General features: G+C 42.1%; 1 protein-coding gene across 3 annotated transcripts in view; it reads left to right on the top strand.

Annotated features, from left to right (window-relative positions):
* The first annotated feature begins 9,834 nt into the window (after positions 1-9,834).
* The window catches only part of CACNB2 (calcium voltage-gated channel auxiliary subunit beta 2), a 120,394-nt gene continuing 116,205 nt past the window's right edge, over positions 9,835-14,023 (top strand). For 2 of the 3 annotated variants that reach the window (XM_028750010.2, XM_028750005.2), the window contains exon 1: positions 9,836-10,412. In XM_028750010.2, the coding sequence (XP_028605843.2) occupies positions 10,305-10,412 (108 nt within the window). In that variant the 5' untranslated portion in view covers positions 9,836-10,304. Of the gene's footprint in view, positions 10,413-14,023 lie in introns of all 3 variants that reach the window. The other variant, XM_028750009.2, reaches the window with a different exon arrangement.

The raw sequence follows: 14,023 nt of genomic DNA, 5'->3' as shown, positions 1-14,023 counted from the left end.
CTATATGGCTTCTCTTGATTACACTACAGATTCCCTCACAATCTGAATTTCAGTTGGAAAGAATCACCACAGGAGTCTAATCTTCTTTTGCTCTCAATGGATAGGGATTAGTGTTGATAGAAGCTGTATGTGAGACTCCCTCACTGCATCAAGAGAACAGTCCCTTCAGTTAGTATCACTGTTGGAACAGGGACTCCAGCAGTGATAATATCTTGGAGAATTTGGAGCACAATCTTTATGGATGTGGCCACAGCAACACAATACAAAAAAACTCTTAAACTTCTATTAAATTGGACAGTTGCTACAGCAGAAATGCTCTTAACATGAACCCGTGATGTGATTTATGCACAGGATAACATTAGGATGATCCTTGGTTCTGCAAATACAATTATTTGCCTATATTTGCATAGATGGTGTAGATTCGATGTTTATTATCTCTGTGAACTAGCAACCATCTCTACAAATCAGTCTTGTAATCACTACCTGAAGGGACAGTAAGGCACTAACAGCCCTCAACAAACCTATGAGCGAACTTTCTTTTCATTCTTGCTTGCAGAGCAATTGTGTGAGGCTTAAAGCTTCCATTTAATTTCAGTCTCACAAATGGAAGCTATCAGAAGTTACCATTTGGCTTACTTAAAGGTAAAGGTACCCCTGCCCGTACGGGCCAGTCTTGCCAGACTCTAGGGTTGTGCGCCCATCTCACTCAAGAGGCCGGGGGCCAGCGCTGTCCGGAGACACTTCTGGGTCATGTGGCCAGCGTGACATCGCTGCTCTGGCGAGCCAGAGCCACACACGGAAACGCCGTTTACCTTCCCGCTTGTAAGCGGTCCCTATTTATCTACTTGCACCTGGGGGTGCTTTCGAACTGCTACGTTGGCAGGCGCTGGGACCGAACGACGGGAGACACCCCGCCGCGGGGATTCGAACCGCCGACCTTTCGATCGGCAAGCCCTAGGCGCTGAGGCTTTTACCCACAGCGCCACCCGCGTCCCATTTGGCTTACTTAGGATGCAATAAAACAGAGATGAGAAGTGCTGTATGAAGGGGCTATAAAAGGTAAAGGTAAAGAACCCCTGGATGGTTAAGTCCAGCTGAATTTGACTATCACCACATGCCATTGAATTGTAACATAAAAAAAGTTTTGAAGCAAAATTGTACAAGGCAGTGGCGTAGCGTGGGGGGTGCAGGGGGGGCCAGCCGCACCGGGCGCAACATCTGGGGTTAGGGCAAATCCACAGGTTAGGGGGCGCAAATCCATGGGTTAGGGGGCGCAAATTACTTGCCTTGCCCCGGGTGCTGACAACCCACACTACGCCACTGGTACAAGGAAAAATGTTTCTGCTGGTGAGATTATGTGTAGGATCATTACACCGGATCCACACACTTCAAATGTAGATTCTCACATGGTCAGCAATTTTGTGACACATGAAACAGTCCTAAAAGTAGTTCTACATGTTTGTCACTGCTTACTGGTGTGTACTTCCATTCAAGGAACAAAGGTATTTGTTCAACCTGGCACATCTCTGCACTAAGACAAAACTGTGGTGGGTCCTTATTCAGGATATGTTGTTTGCAGATGACACAGCCTTGACAGCATCACATAGCAGGACAGAGTCTAAAACAAAGATGTGCTCTCCCAAGCCCACATTCCCAGCATGTTCGCACTCCTGTGTCAGTGACATCTACACTAGCTTGGTCATGTCCACAGAACAGAAGATGGCAGGATCCCCAAGCAGAGTTGACTTCAGGTACTAGGCCCATTGACAGACCAACTCTGCATTACAGATGTCTGCAAAGGTGATATGAAGGCGGGCAACATCAACCCCGCCCTGTAGGAATCCCTTGCAGTACCTGGAGACAGGCAGTCAGGTCATACATCCATAGCAGTGACCAGAGAAGGAATGAGCGTGGGGAGGAGTGCAAAGAGAAGAAACATCTGCAGCAACACAACTAGATGCCTTCATCTGCCCCAGCTGCAACAAAACAGGTGTCTCTCCTGTATCAGTCTCTACAGCCACAGCAGGTGCTGTAGCCTTCCAACAGCTCGACTTAACCCCCAAAGGCGCACTCCTCCACTGTTTCCCAAGACAGAAGGGATATAGCATTTGGAAGAGGCATTTTGCTATTGGAAAGATACTCTTTGATCTAACACACATAATGCATTCATCAAGGTATTTATTAGACTGGGGGAGAAACTTTCGAATGTCAACATAGATCTTAGATTACTTTTATTAATCTGTGAACTGTATTGTGGTACTGAAACAAGGGTGGGTGTGGGACTAAGGGGGTACTTGTCAGATGTCCTCAAATCATCTAAAGGTGTGAAACAAGGCTACATATTGCCCCCTGTACTTTTTCATTTTTACATAAATGAAAAATGAAAGGCGTTGTATTTAACACAGGTGCACTCCCTTGTCTAAACAATCAGGAACAGATGGATAACCTCATGACATGGTACTGCTATCACCTTCCTACTTTGGTGTCAATAATCTACTGGCAGCCTTCAGTATGTATTGCTAGCAGGATGTGCTTTCCGTGAATTACTCCAAGATCAAAATTATGGTTCTTGGAAAGCATAGTCCCAGAATCAAATAGAAAATGGAGCAGCAGAATCTAGAGCAAATGCGTTCCTTTATATACTTTGAGTCCTTTTCGCTGAGACACTGTAGTGGAAGGGGCATATTGAGGCTGCAAACCTAAGGTGCAGAAAGCTTGTGAGACACTAATGAAGTTTTATTGCATGGTATGTGGAAAGCTGTTTGTACCTGCTCTTAATTTTTTTACTGGTAAATTGGTCCCCCAGATGCTTTATGGTGCAGACGTTTTGGATATCAATATGAAAGCCAGTAAAGGACTAGAAATGGTGCAGAATAAATTTCTCAGAGCAGCACTGTCCCTACCTAACGGGACATCAGTGTTAGATGGGCGTATATTTTTATTGTATATGTTGTCATGGTCATTGGCTAGTGCATTAAAAGTTTGATTTGATTACAATACATCAAAAAGTAAAATACTGTTTACTGTATATATAATAGAAAACTTAATACTTACGCTATTTTAGATAATAGTAAGAACTGATTATTGTCTTCTATAATCTTGCTGCTAGTAACTGCCTATATTTATGATAATGATAATGATAATTTGTTATTTGTAATCTTCCTTTGCCCCAGCCACTCTATAAAGAAAAGTTCTTTCTTTACTATATAAAAGAACAAACATTTAGTGTTCTTTTATTTCTGTTTATGTAAAAATTTTAAGAGAAAGAAATTTTTTAGGTAGATACTGTATGAGGAAAACTGTTAAAAACAGGTTTCTTAAAATTTGAGGGAATATACTTCAAACCGCTTATTCTAGATTCAGTTTGTTCTTTCTCTGTAACTAACAGCTATTTATACACAGTTGGCAGTTGATAATTATCTCAATGTTATTCCCTATTTGATTCCACAGATTAGATATTATGATCACTTTTCACTGTTTACTTGTTTACATTAACATTATTTCATATGGCATAAAGTAGATTTTGGAATGCTGTAAAATGCATAAAGTAAAAACAAAGGAAAGATCTTCCTTCCTTCCTACATGTTGTGAATAGGCAAGCAATGTCTTACACCCTGTGGGGAATAAAAGCTCTATACTGAGAGTGTTACTGAGAGTGTTACTTTGTCCCTGTTGCCATGGTGCTTCTGCTCTCTATTAGCTTCAGATAAGCCCCAAGTTTTAACTTTGCATCTCACAATGAAGTTTTCTGGTTGTCATTATTTGAATCTCTCTCTTCCTGACCCTATTACACATTCAAGTCTCTAGGTAATAAATCATGAAACAATTTTTTTTAAAAGGTTCTTTTGATGCTACCTGCCCAATCTAAGATAGCCACAACATTCAGGTTCACAATGTCTAAGCACCATAAACAAAAGCTGAGTTATACTTTTCTATCTATTCAGCTTATAAATAAAAATATTTTATGCTATTATAATTTAGCTAGGGTTCTCTAATTAGGTACATGGTCTCCAGGAACATAATACAGTACAATGTTATATGTTTTAAACTATTACTGTATGTGCAGTGCTTTTATTTTCTAAAAAATGTTTAGGGGTACTCTCATTTTCCCACTCATACTGAAATACTGCCCCTCAACGAGGCCAAACTTAGATTCACAAAATGTTTAGGGGTTCTGCGTCCCCCCAGAAAAAAGCACTGATTATGTGCATTATGACAAAGATATCAGATAATGAAAATGAATATATCCATGCCAAATGATTATTTCATGTTTCAGAGATAAGCTCCTCCTGAACAGGACTTTGCCTCTCCCACACTTAGACCTGAAACAGAAGTATTGTGCTATAGATACGGAAGCGGAAGTTTACAATTAAAGGTGAACCTGTATAATTCACACTCTCCAAAACAATACAAGAACTGAAACACAACTATAGTTTGAAATTCACACTCTTCTGAATTCTGCAATACGGTGAAGTGATCTGTACAAATATAGTGGGGTAAATGTCCATTAAAATGCATATATTTGTGCAAATAACATAAAAATGTATTAAGGGGAAATTGGTTTTGGAAAATGAGTATATTAGGCAAAATTGTATACAAATGTATACAGTAAGTGATATTCTCACTAAGATGCTGATGGATTTTCATGAGGGCCTTTTTTATTTATAAAAAAAAAAAAATCCAAAATGATGTACAAATGCGGAGAACTGAACTTTAGATTAGAAAAATGAGTAATGGAGAAAAACTGAACTTCACAGTCACCTATCTATAGCTATAGGAAGTGTGTGTGCAATGCCTCTTCTCCCGATATACCCCTTCCAGATCCCCATTCTAGAGAAGCGGGACAGTGATCAGAAAGGAGCATGTGGGTAAATTTTAGGTGGGAAAAAGACCAAGGTGAAGCTGGAGATGATCAGGAATGGGAAGGAAAGGATCAGTTAAAATTTTCAATTTCTTCACATATAATTCAGGTTAAGTTAACTGTGAATAATTCCTTTATCCTTTCTTCAGCCAAGCATATAATTGAGAGAAAACATGTCAGAAATGCCTTATGTATTTTCAGTCATCACTTGTTTTCTTTGTGTGCTTTAGAAGGCTTTCCCCTGCCCCCAGTCATATGTGCAATTTGTTTTGATGAAAACCTACCCTCCTCCCACTATAGTGCTAACAATTCCATTTATCATGACAGAAATCTAACATTTCCTACCTGTATGGCTCCCTCTTCATAGCAAAATGGTCATCTGACTTGTTCACCATGAGGACAGTGTGCAATTTTCCATGCCACTATTCAGTTTGCAGAAACATGCTAATTGTAGGTTCTGCTTGTGACAAATGAGTCAGTTTGATAAACTTCAAAGGAGACCTGAGAAGGAAGAACAAGGCATTCAGATTATGAGAATACACAGCAGCACTAACAGGTTTATTTTGCATTTATAAAAGAGCACATCCAAAGCAACAACAAATGCCCCTCTTCCCTTCCTCTTGCTACCAAACTGGGCACCACTCAGCTATTATTATAAGCATAAATCCTACCTATTAGCCCGAACTCATTTCCTGTGTGTTGTAACCTGCATCTCTTCCATTCCAATAAAGCTCATTTAAGCATTATCCTCCTTAGTATTCTCAGGACCACATTATATTATTAGGGAAGGCATTTCAAGTGTACACTTAAACATGTATAGTATGTTTAGCAAAGAACCATATGCTCCACGTTCAATCTCTGCTATCTCTGGATAGTGTGCAGAAACACTCGTGTCTAGAAATTTGGAGAGCTGCTTCCAGTCTGGCCAAGCTAGACAAAGATGCCATTCACAAACGAACAGCTTTAAAAAGTAAGTAGTGTGACTGGGATCCTAACTGGGATCCTTGCATGAGTCTAGCTGCCACCAAAAGAAGTCAATGACTACAGGGATTTGTTTGTTTTTGTTTCCCTTTTGAAATAAAGGTAATAAGGCCAGTTTAGGACCACACTGAATGGCTTTGTCCCATGATCTCACCAACCACCTTAAAGATATCTATCCAAAATCATAATATTTTTCCACAGTGCCACATGTAAAGAAAGATCCAATCTCCTTGCACTCTCTACAACATTGAGGACTCATTGCACTAAACATACAGCTAAGAGCTTGCAGGGAGAGTGACTTTTAAAAAGGAATTGGCCCTTAGCTAGTAGCTACTGAATGAAAAGCTCATTTTCTGCATATAACCTTCCATGCATCAGCATCTATTGGCATATCCATATCCTGCTTTCCATAGCACCTGTCGTCTCTGCCATTAGCTGTGCCTGAAGAATTCTGGGGGAAACTTAAATAATTTTAATATTGTTACACAAGCCCAGTGCCTGCCTCTCTCTCCACCAAGCAAAGGCCACCAAGCAAAGGGTCATTCTCCCTTTGGAGAATAGAAGACACGGCAGAGACTGTCATGCTTTAAGAAATAGGATTCACAGTCTGCGTGGAGAGAGTCCAAATCTTATAGCATGGCCCAAAGCATTGCAGGCAACCTCCTCTCTTCTCCACAAAGATGGATCTCAGCCTCACTTCCTCCTTCTTCCCAGAAGCCCCTTGCCCCTTTGCCAACCTTCCAAATCTCCAGTCTCTGGTCACACATGGGATAAGAAGTTACATTGTCTTGTTAATGACCCACAATGGCTCTCTTCAGGCCCCTAGTTTGGACAGGCTACCCAGGAATTCCTTTGCAGCTTATATTCTCCCTTCATATCACAAATCTTAGTATTTATCAATTTTAGTGTTTAGGGGACCCACCCCCGTTCTGTAACAATATGATTAAAATAAGATTAAAAATAGGGTTTGTGTGCAGGTTTGCATGCACAGCTGCATAACTTGCCACTAGAGTTGGTGAAAGAAACAAAAAACAATACGGCAAATTTTTAGGTTTTTGTTCAGACAAAAAAGTCCAAGGAATTTCAAAGAAACTAGTAAGACTTCCATTAACAGTGGTACATTTTATCAGTGGGACTTCATTGTAACTCTGAAGATTTGTGTCTGTTTAATTAAAAGCTTGGTTACACTAACAGCAAAGAAACATAATTTTAACTTGCTAACCACATGATAGACTGTGAAATTCTTAGACCTCTCCTTGGATATACCGTACTTTGAAAAGAGACTAGCTGCATTTTGTTAGATTCTTTGTTTGACTTGGGAGATAAACAGACATATGGGTTTGTGAATGACGAGTGATGACAAAATCCATCTTGGTAGAGCTACTTTGCATTCCTCCCTTCTGACTCTTTCCTTATACAGTTACTTCACACAACAGTATGTTTAATGTACCAAAAGCCTATTACTGTGAGGTGTGTGTGGTGTTTTTTTAAAAAACCTACTGTATTTTTCCATGTATAGGACTAGGTTTTTCCCCTAATAAATTATGTCAAAAATTAGGGGGCGTCTTATACACAGATAGTGCCAATGCCATTTTCTTAAATCTGAGTTTTATACATGGGGGCATCTTATAGACAGAAAAATATGGTACTTGAGCAGACAGTGTGGCCGGATTTCACACCCACTGATTCTGCATTTAAGCACTTCTATCTCATATGTCAGTGAAAGAATCTCTCTACTTTATAGCTGCTGTCACATTCATTCACTAAAAAGCAGGCAAAAACAAATCCACATCCAAAAGCAGCCAACATGTTATGATAAAAATAGTCAACAGTGCCACAATTTAAATTGCAAAAGGGAAAATACTGCACAAGGGGAATAATAATAAACACAGGGGGAGAGAGATCCTTATGAACAAATATATTGTTAAAATATACTAAAGGTTGAGTTATCTGTGCCAATGATTTTAAGAAGACTTTCTAAAGTGCAACAGTAAGTCCAGTCTATAGCACTGTAGAAGGTGCACCTTGTATGCAGGATGAGGTTCAATCTCTAGTTCCACCACATTAAAGGATCTCTGACTATAGGGATGAAAAGGTCCTGGTCTTAGGCCCTGGAGAATTGTAGCCAATTGGGGTAAACAACAAGGTTAGGATGGGGAAACAGTGGCCCTCCAGATGCTGTTGGACTCCTATCAGTGCAAGCTAGCATGGCCAGTGGCTAGAAGTGATGGGAACTATAGTCCAACAACATCTGGAAGGACACCAAATATTGTAGTACAGGGATAGATGGACCAAAGGTCTAACTCAGCATATTTCCCTACCATTTGACAATTTATCCTCACCAGTAAATGCTGAACTGCTGCTTTCCCTCCAAAATAGAAGTGGCAGCAAGAAACATGCTTTAAAAGAATTGCACATTATGTTTGGCTTGATTCTCAGCATGCCTGACTCAGGAATTTTAACTGTTTGCTTGGGCTTTTTTCAAGAAAGGTGTTTGCTTATGCGGTAGGATTTCCTAATGCTAATTGCAGCATGCGGGTAGTGCTGGTGTTGGGTGTGTGTGTGTAGATTTACATCAGGATAGTGGCTGAGAGGGAAGGGTTAAATCTCCCTTTCCCCACATACTGCAGTCCTGGTGAAAATCACCACCTCCCTCCAGTACAGTGGTACCTCGGGTTAAGAACTTAATTCGTTCTGGAGCTCTGTTCATAACCTGAAACTGTTCTTAACCCGAAGCACCACTTTAGCTAATGGGGCCTCCTGCTGCCGCTGCGCCACCGCTGCACAATTTCTGTTCTCATCCTGAAGCAAAGTTCTTAACCCGAGGTAATATTTCTGGTTTAGCGGAGTCTGTAACCTGAAGTGTATGTAACCCGAGGTACCTCTGTATCTTGCATTTGCTGCTTCCAGGGGTGGTTGCGAGAAGCGCCTCTCAGCAAAAGACCGCCTCTCACTTCTGACCCACTTTGGGCCCAGGCAGAAAGCAGAAACAAAAGGAAGCTCTCTGCTCACTCACCTTCTCTCTATGGCCAGGACGAAATAGAGAGAGTTGGCCATCACCTCATATTCTCGCTTGCTCACATGCCCTCTCCTTTGGGGGGGGGGCACAGTGGTGGGGAATTGGCCCAGGAAGACCAAATTCTCTCCTGTCCTCCACGCTGCTTAGTGAGAGAGGGCAAGGAAGGTACAGCTGCCGTTCCGAAGATTAGCCCAGTCTCTTTTTTTGTTCACTCGCACTCGAGATCTGGAAGGCCTTGTTGGGTTTGATCCTTCCTGCTGCAACGCCCAGGGTTGCCAACTTGAATAAAATAATTGGGGGGTGGGGACGTAGGTAAGTCCCACCTGGTATAATCAATCCCATGACACAGCGCGCTCACAACATTTGAAAGGCAATACCCATCAACTTTGTGGGGCCAGCCCCCTCAAATATTTTAATGGGGGGGGGGGAGAGCAAAGGGACCTCAGCCCCTAGGAGCTGGCTCCTCTGGCAATGCCCAGAGAGAGGGCAAGTGAGAGCCTACAGTTTTCCACAGGTGAGAGATCCAAACCAGTGGCACTTAGTACTTGCACCTGAGGGAGGAAAAAATGAAAGGTGGAGAGGGTGCTTGTTTGATATCTTTTCTTTACCAGCACCAGATACTGGCTGGCTCCTTGGCTGCCCTTCCTTCAGCAAAGCGGCAATGTTAAGCACTTTCCCTCTTTTTTTTTTTTTTTTGCTTTGTTTTACGTGCAGCTTGTAACCAGCGAGCCAATATTACTCTTCGCTCGCTTTGGAGTGTGTGCCTTGTGTTTTAAAAAAAGAAAAACAGTTTGTTCGACGACGGCTTGTCTTGGCCTTCCGAGCAGGAGGATAAAATTCAGGGGCCGGCGACTTTCCTGAGGAGAAACGACGGGGCCGCCACTCGACGACCGCGCGGCGGCCATTCCACACCCCCCTCCCTCAGCTTTTCCCGCGCTTTTCCCACCGCCCACCTTTCTCGGGGCGGGGGGAAGAACGAGAGGGTGGTCGAGATTTCATCTTCCCTCAGGCGCCTCCTCCTCCTCCTCCCCGTCTCCTCCCCCTTTTGCTCGGCTGTAGTAGCGGTTGCTGCGCTCTGGGCTCTACGAGGCACCGAGGAGCCGAGCTGGTACTTGAGGGCTGGGCGAGGCGAGCAGCTGCGGCAGGAGCCCAGAGTCTTTTCGTTTTGTTTCTCACCATCTCCCTCAGTCAAGCAACCGACCTAAGCAAGCAAGCCAGGCGGGCGGGCGAGCAAGGAAAGGCACTTGAACCGTTTCAAAATGGCCCATCCCTGAGGGAGAAGAAGCAAGAGCCATCCTCGTGCACCAACCGCCGCCGATTCAAAAAGAGAGAGAGAGAGAGAGGCGGCGACTACTTGGCGACGGCTTCGCTGAGGCGCTTTGTTGTTGGAAGTGTTGGCGAGTTGTCCCCCCCCCCATCCACCCTCCCCACCCGCTTTCTCCAATGGTCCAAAGTGGCATGTCCAAATCGCCTCCCACTCCAGCAACGGCGGCGCAGGAGATGCAGATGGAGTTGCTGGACAACCCCCCGGCTCCAGTCCCGGCTGTGCAGGTACAGTTATTGAGGGGTGGAGGGTGACAGAGAGGGAGGGGCTGCTCGCTTAAAAATTAGGGGGCGGCTTTCTTTCCGTGCGACCCCCGCCCCCTCAAGGGGAACCTTAATGGTGACTCCGCTTCCAGATTGTGGCTCTTGGGAGCCAGAGTTTTCGAGGCTTCACTTGGCAGTAAAATCCCCTGCCGCCGCCCCCCCCCCCCCAACAAGAATCCTGCTGGCTTCCATCTTTTTTACTTTACAAGGTAAAGCTGCGGTTCAAAGGGAAAGGCGAGGAGACTCCGCTATTGAGCAATCTCAGCTTGGGCATAGGGTGAAATTCTGCCCCTAAAGGCGTGTCGACTCAGATTTACTTCCCACCGAGTTCAGTAGGACTTGCTCCAGGATCTGTGAGCACAGAATTGCAAGCTAATGTTCCAGCCCTGTGAGTGAGTGGGTTTACTCAGAAGTAGGCTTTATGTGTCCAGACGGATTTTGTCACATGCCAATGTATTTAGGGTTTGCAACTCAGAAGTAAGCCCCTCTCTGTTTTTATAAGATTTATGTCCTAGTGTAACTTCAGGATTTCAATCTGGAACAGTTTCGTTCTTGGTTCTTTATTAGCATGCACCGGTGTGAATGAAAAGCTTTACCTATAAGCATGCGCTCAAATGTGGGTGGGATTGCTGGCTATTTGTGCCCTTAATTATGACTGCAACAGGGTGCTTTTGTCTCCACACGTGAGTGTTCATCACCTGATCACGGTACCATCACAAACAACAGACCCATAATTCGTTGGTCGACTGCCCCCCATCCCACTCACCACACAGTGTACTTTAGTGGAACCTGCTCATGCTTTACTGCCACTCATCAGTTAGCCTGCAGTGATCAAACGTAGAAAAAGCAAGTGTTGTGTGAACCAGGGCAGCGGTGGTTATGTTTTACCTTAAATGGTCTGTAATAGGTGCCTATAGACCTACCAAATATCTTGCCTTTCCTTTGTTCAGAGTTAGAAGCAAGTATTTGTTGTAGGGAAATCAGAGCAATATGAATGGCTCAACTTTGGAAAGTTGGTGGGAGAGGGGGAACTCTCGTCAGGAAAATTCATGTTTTCCCCTTATGGGCACATGGAGAGATCTGGCCAATGAGGAGTTATTGAGGCAGGTTCTTGTTGCATCTGTTTTAATCAAACACATAATATGATTTGTTGTATACTCACAATAAAGGTGTTAGAGGACCAGAGTGGAAAGAAAAAATGTGCATGTGTAAGTTTAAGAGCGGGGCAAAAATTCTAACTCATGTAATGACAGTATAGAACAAGTACTTCTGTATGTTGTTGGGTTTTTGTTTTTTGTTTTTTTAAATACTCTGTATCATGGGGTGTGTTAATGTAAGAAAGACATGATGTTTAATAGCTCTGCTTAAAGGCAGACTAATACTTTTCATTATATGAAAAGTACATGTGTAGGACTATATTGCCATGATTTCTTTCCTTAGCATATCAGTTGTTTCAGCAACAATTTTCTACATGTTACTTTTGGTTTTTAAACCGTTATTTCTTTCTCTGGTTTTCATTGTTACTGACAAGGGAACTATTTTATAGATATATGTGTGAGCATGTATATGAAATGTGTTCCTTACCGTAGTTCACACTTCAATTCCATTTTTGAGTTAGTTAACTGCACAAATTGCTGCTGAATGTTTTAAACTCATCAGGGATATGGCAACATCTTATTGTGCATGGTGTTTTAAACCTAATTAATTATTTTAATGTTGGTGAAGGAACAAAAACAATGATAAATTTGATTGGAATACTTGATTGGAATATTCAGCTAAAAAGAAGTACTCTGGAAGGGCTCTATTCGTATTGCTAATAAATATTAAAAGATCACTGGCGTATCTACCAAGCTTGTCTAACTCCATTCATTACTTTAGCTCAAAATCAGACAAACCTTTATAGATTTCATCAGCTAATATCCCCACTACCTGTACAAGTACATTACATGGTGATCATAATTATGCCCCAAAATGTATCTTTTTCTCAAGATACATTTCCCATGCTCTGATTTGTTTGCTGTTCCTCAGGGTTGCAATGACTGGTTCTTTGTAGTGTAAAGTGACCCTGACCTTTTGTCTTAGTATTAAAGATCTGACATCAAAAACATGGACCACTACAATTGCTTTATTTCATGCTGCTGTTATGCTGGTGTCGATGTGATAAATTCTGCATCATAGACCTTCTTTGGGGGGACATTAATGATGAATAAATGAAACATCTACAGTTGAAAAATATATTTCCTTTTCACTGCATTTTCCCTTTTATGGACTTGTTGCAGTCATAATTGTTGACTTTTTACATACACTAGTATTACAGCTTTTAACAATGAAACAGGTGGGTTGGGAATTAACTGATTTTGGTCATATGAAACAATAGTGTTTCTCTGTTTAGACAAAAACAAATGATCCTAATAACCTTTTAAAATAAGACAAGCCAATACTGTTTGAATAAACATGCAATTCACTGGCAATTAAAAATTTAATGGCAGGTGTTTTTTTTTTAAAAAATCTGATATATTACTCTGTTAATTAAACTTTTAATTTTAATTGAGTGACAAAGCATTGCCTGTGCCTTTTATTTATTCATTTATCAATTTATTTTATTTTTATTTTTGGAAAAACAGCTTTTTGCAATCATACTCAAAGTAGTCTCTAAATAAATCCATTTTGAAAATAGTAGAAAAATTAAAAGTGAAGAACAAATGAATAAGATGAAAATGCAGTTAGAGTTCATAAACCTCCAACTGGGAATGCCTGGCCTGCATAACTTTGCATACAAAGATTTTGGCTTGAAGGGTCACTTGAACCAGTGGGAGTCATGGTGAGATGGGGTCATGTATCTCCAATGCGTTTCCCTGTTGTCTCTAACCATAATAAGCTCATTAGCTGTGAGATAAAGTACAACATGCATTTCTCAAATTCAGGATGCAACAAACTTGACATTGAACATCTTTGTTATTGTCATACATCACAGGCAGGTCCATCATTTGCAGAAGCACCCATAGGATTAACTACTGTTGCTATTGATGGAAATTACATTCGATAGATAGACAGATAGATGGCCAATTTGTTATCTCTTCTTGGAGCTAATGCAGGATCTGGGTCCTTCTGCTCACTTTGCTTTTTCTCGTCTTATTCCATTCTTCCTATGGAATTAGTATGACCTGGTGGGCTTCTCTCTGGGAAGAAGTTGAATTGGTGATGCCATACTCCTGCTACACCAGAGATTTAAAGTGGGATCCCTGCATACAGCAATGGACAGCTTGGTGGGACTGCATCACTCACCTCTACTCCATCCGGCAGAGTGGCTGCAGCATATCGGGATGGAGTGAGGAAGAGGCGAAGGAGTTGTGAGGCTGGTATGGTGCAATCATGCCAAGGGAGCCAATCTGATGCTCCTGCCAATGTGTTTATACCACGCCAGCCTTGCCACCAATATGCCACTCTCTCTTTGTCCTGGTATGCTGCAGCAGCTCAGCAGGATGGAGTTCAGGTGTATGGCACACCCACACTATGATGTCTGCTGCTGCCTGTATATATGTTGTAATCCTCAGTATGTCAGAACAAAGATCTTG

Source organism: Podarcis muralis, chromosome 12 (genome assembly GCF_964188315.1).
Source record: "Podarcis muralis chromosome 12, rPodMur119.hap1.1, whole genome shotgun sequence".
NCBI classification, from domain to species: domain Eukaryota; kingdom Metazoa; phylum Chordata; class Lepidosauria; order Squamata; family Lacertidae; genus Podarcis; species Podarcis muralis.
This window is presented reverse-complemented; position numbering and strand designations above follow the sequence as displayed.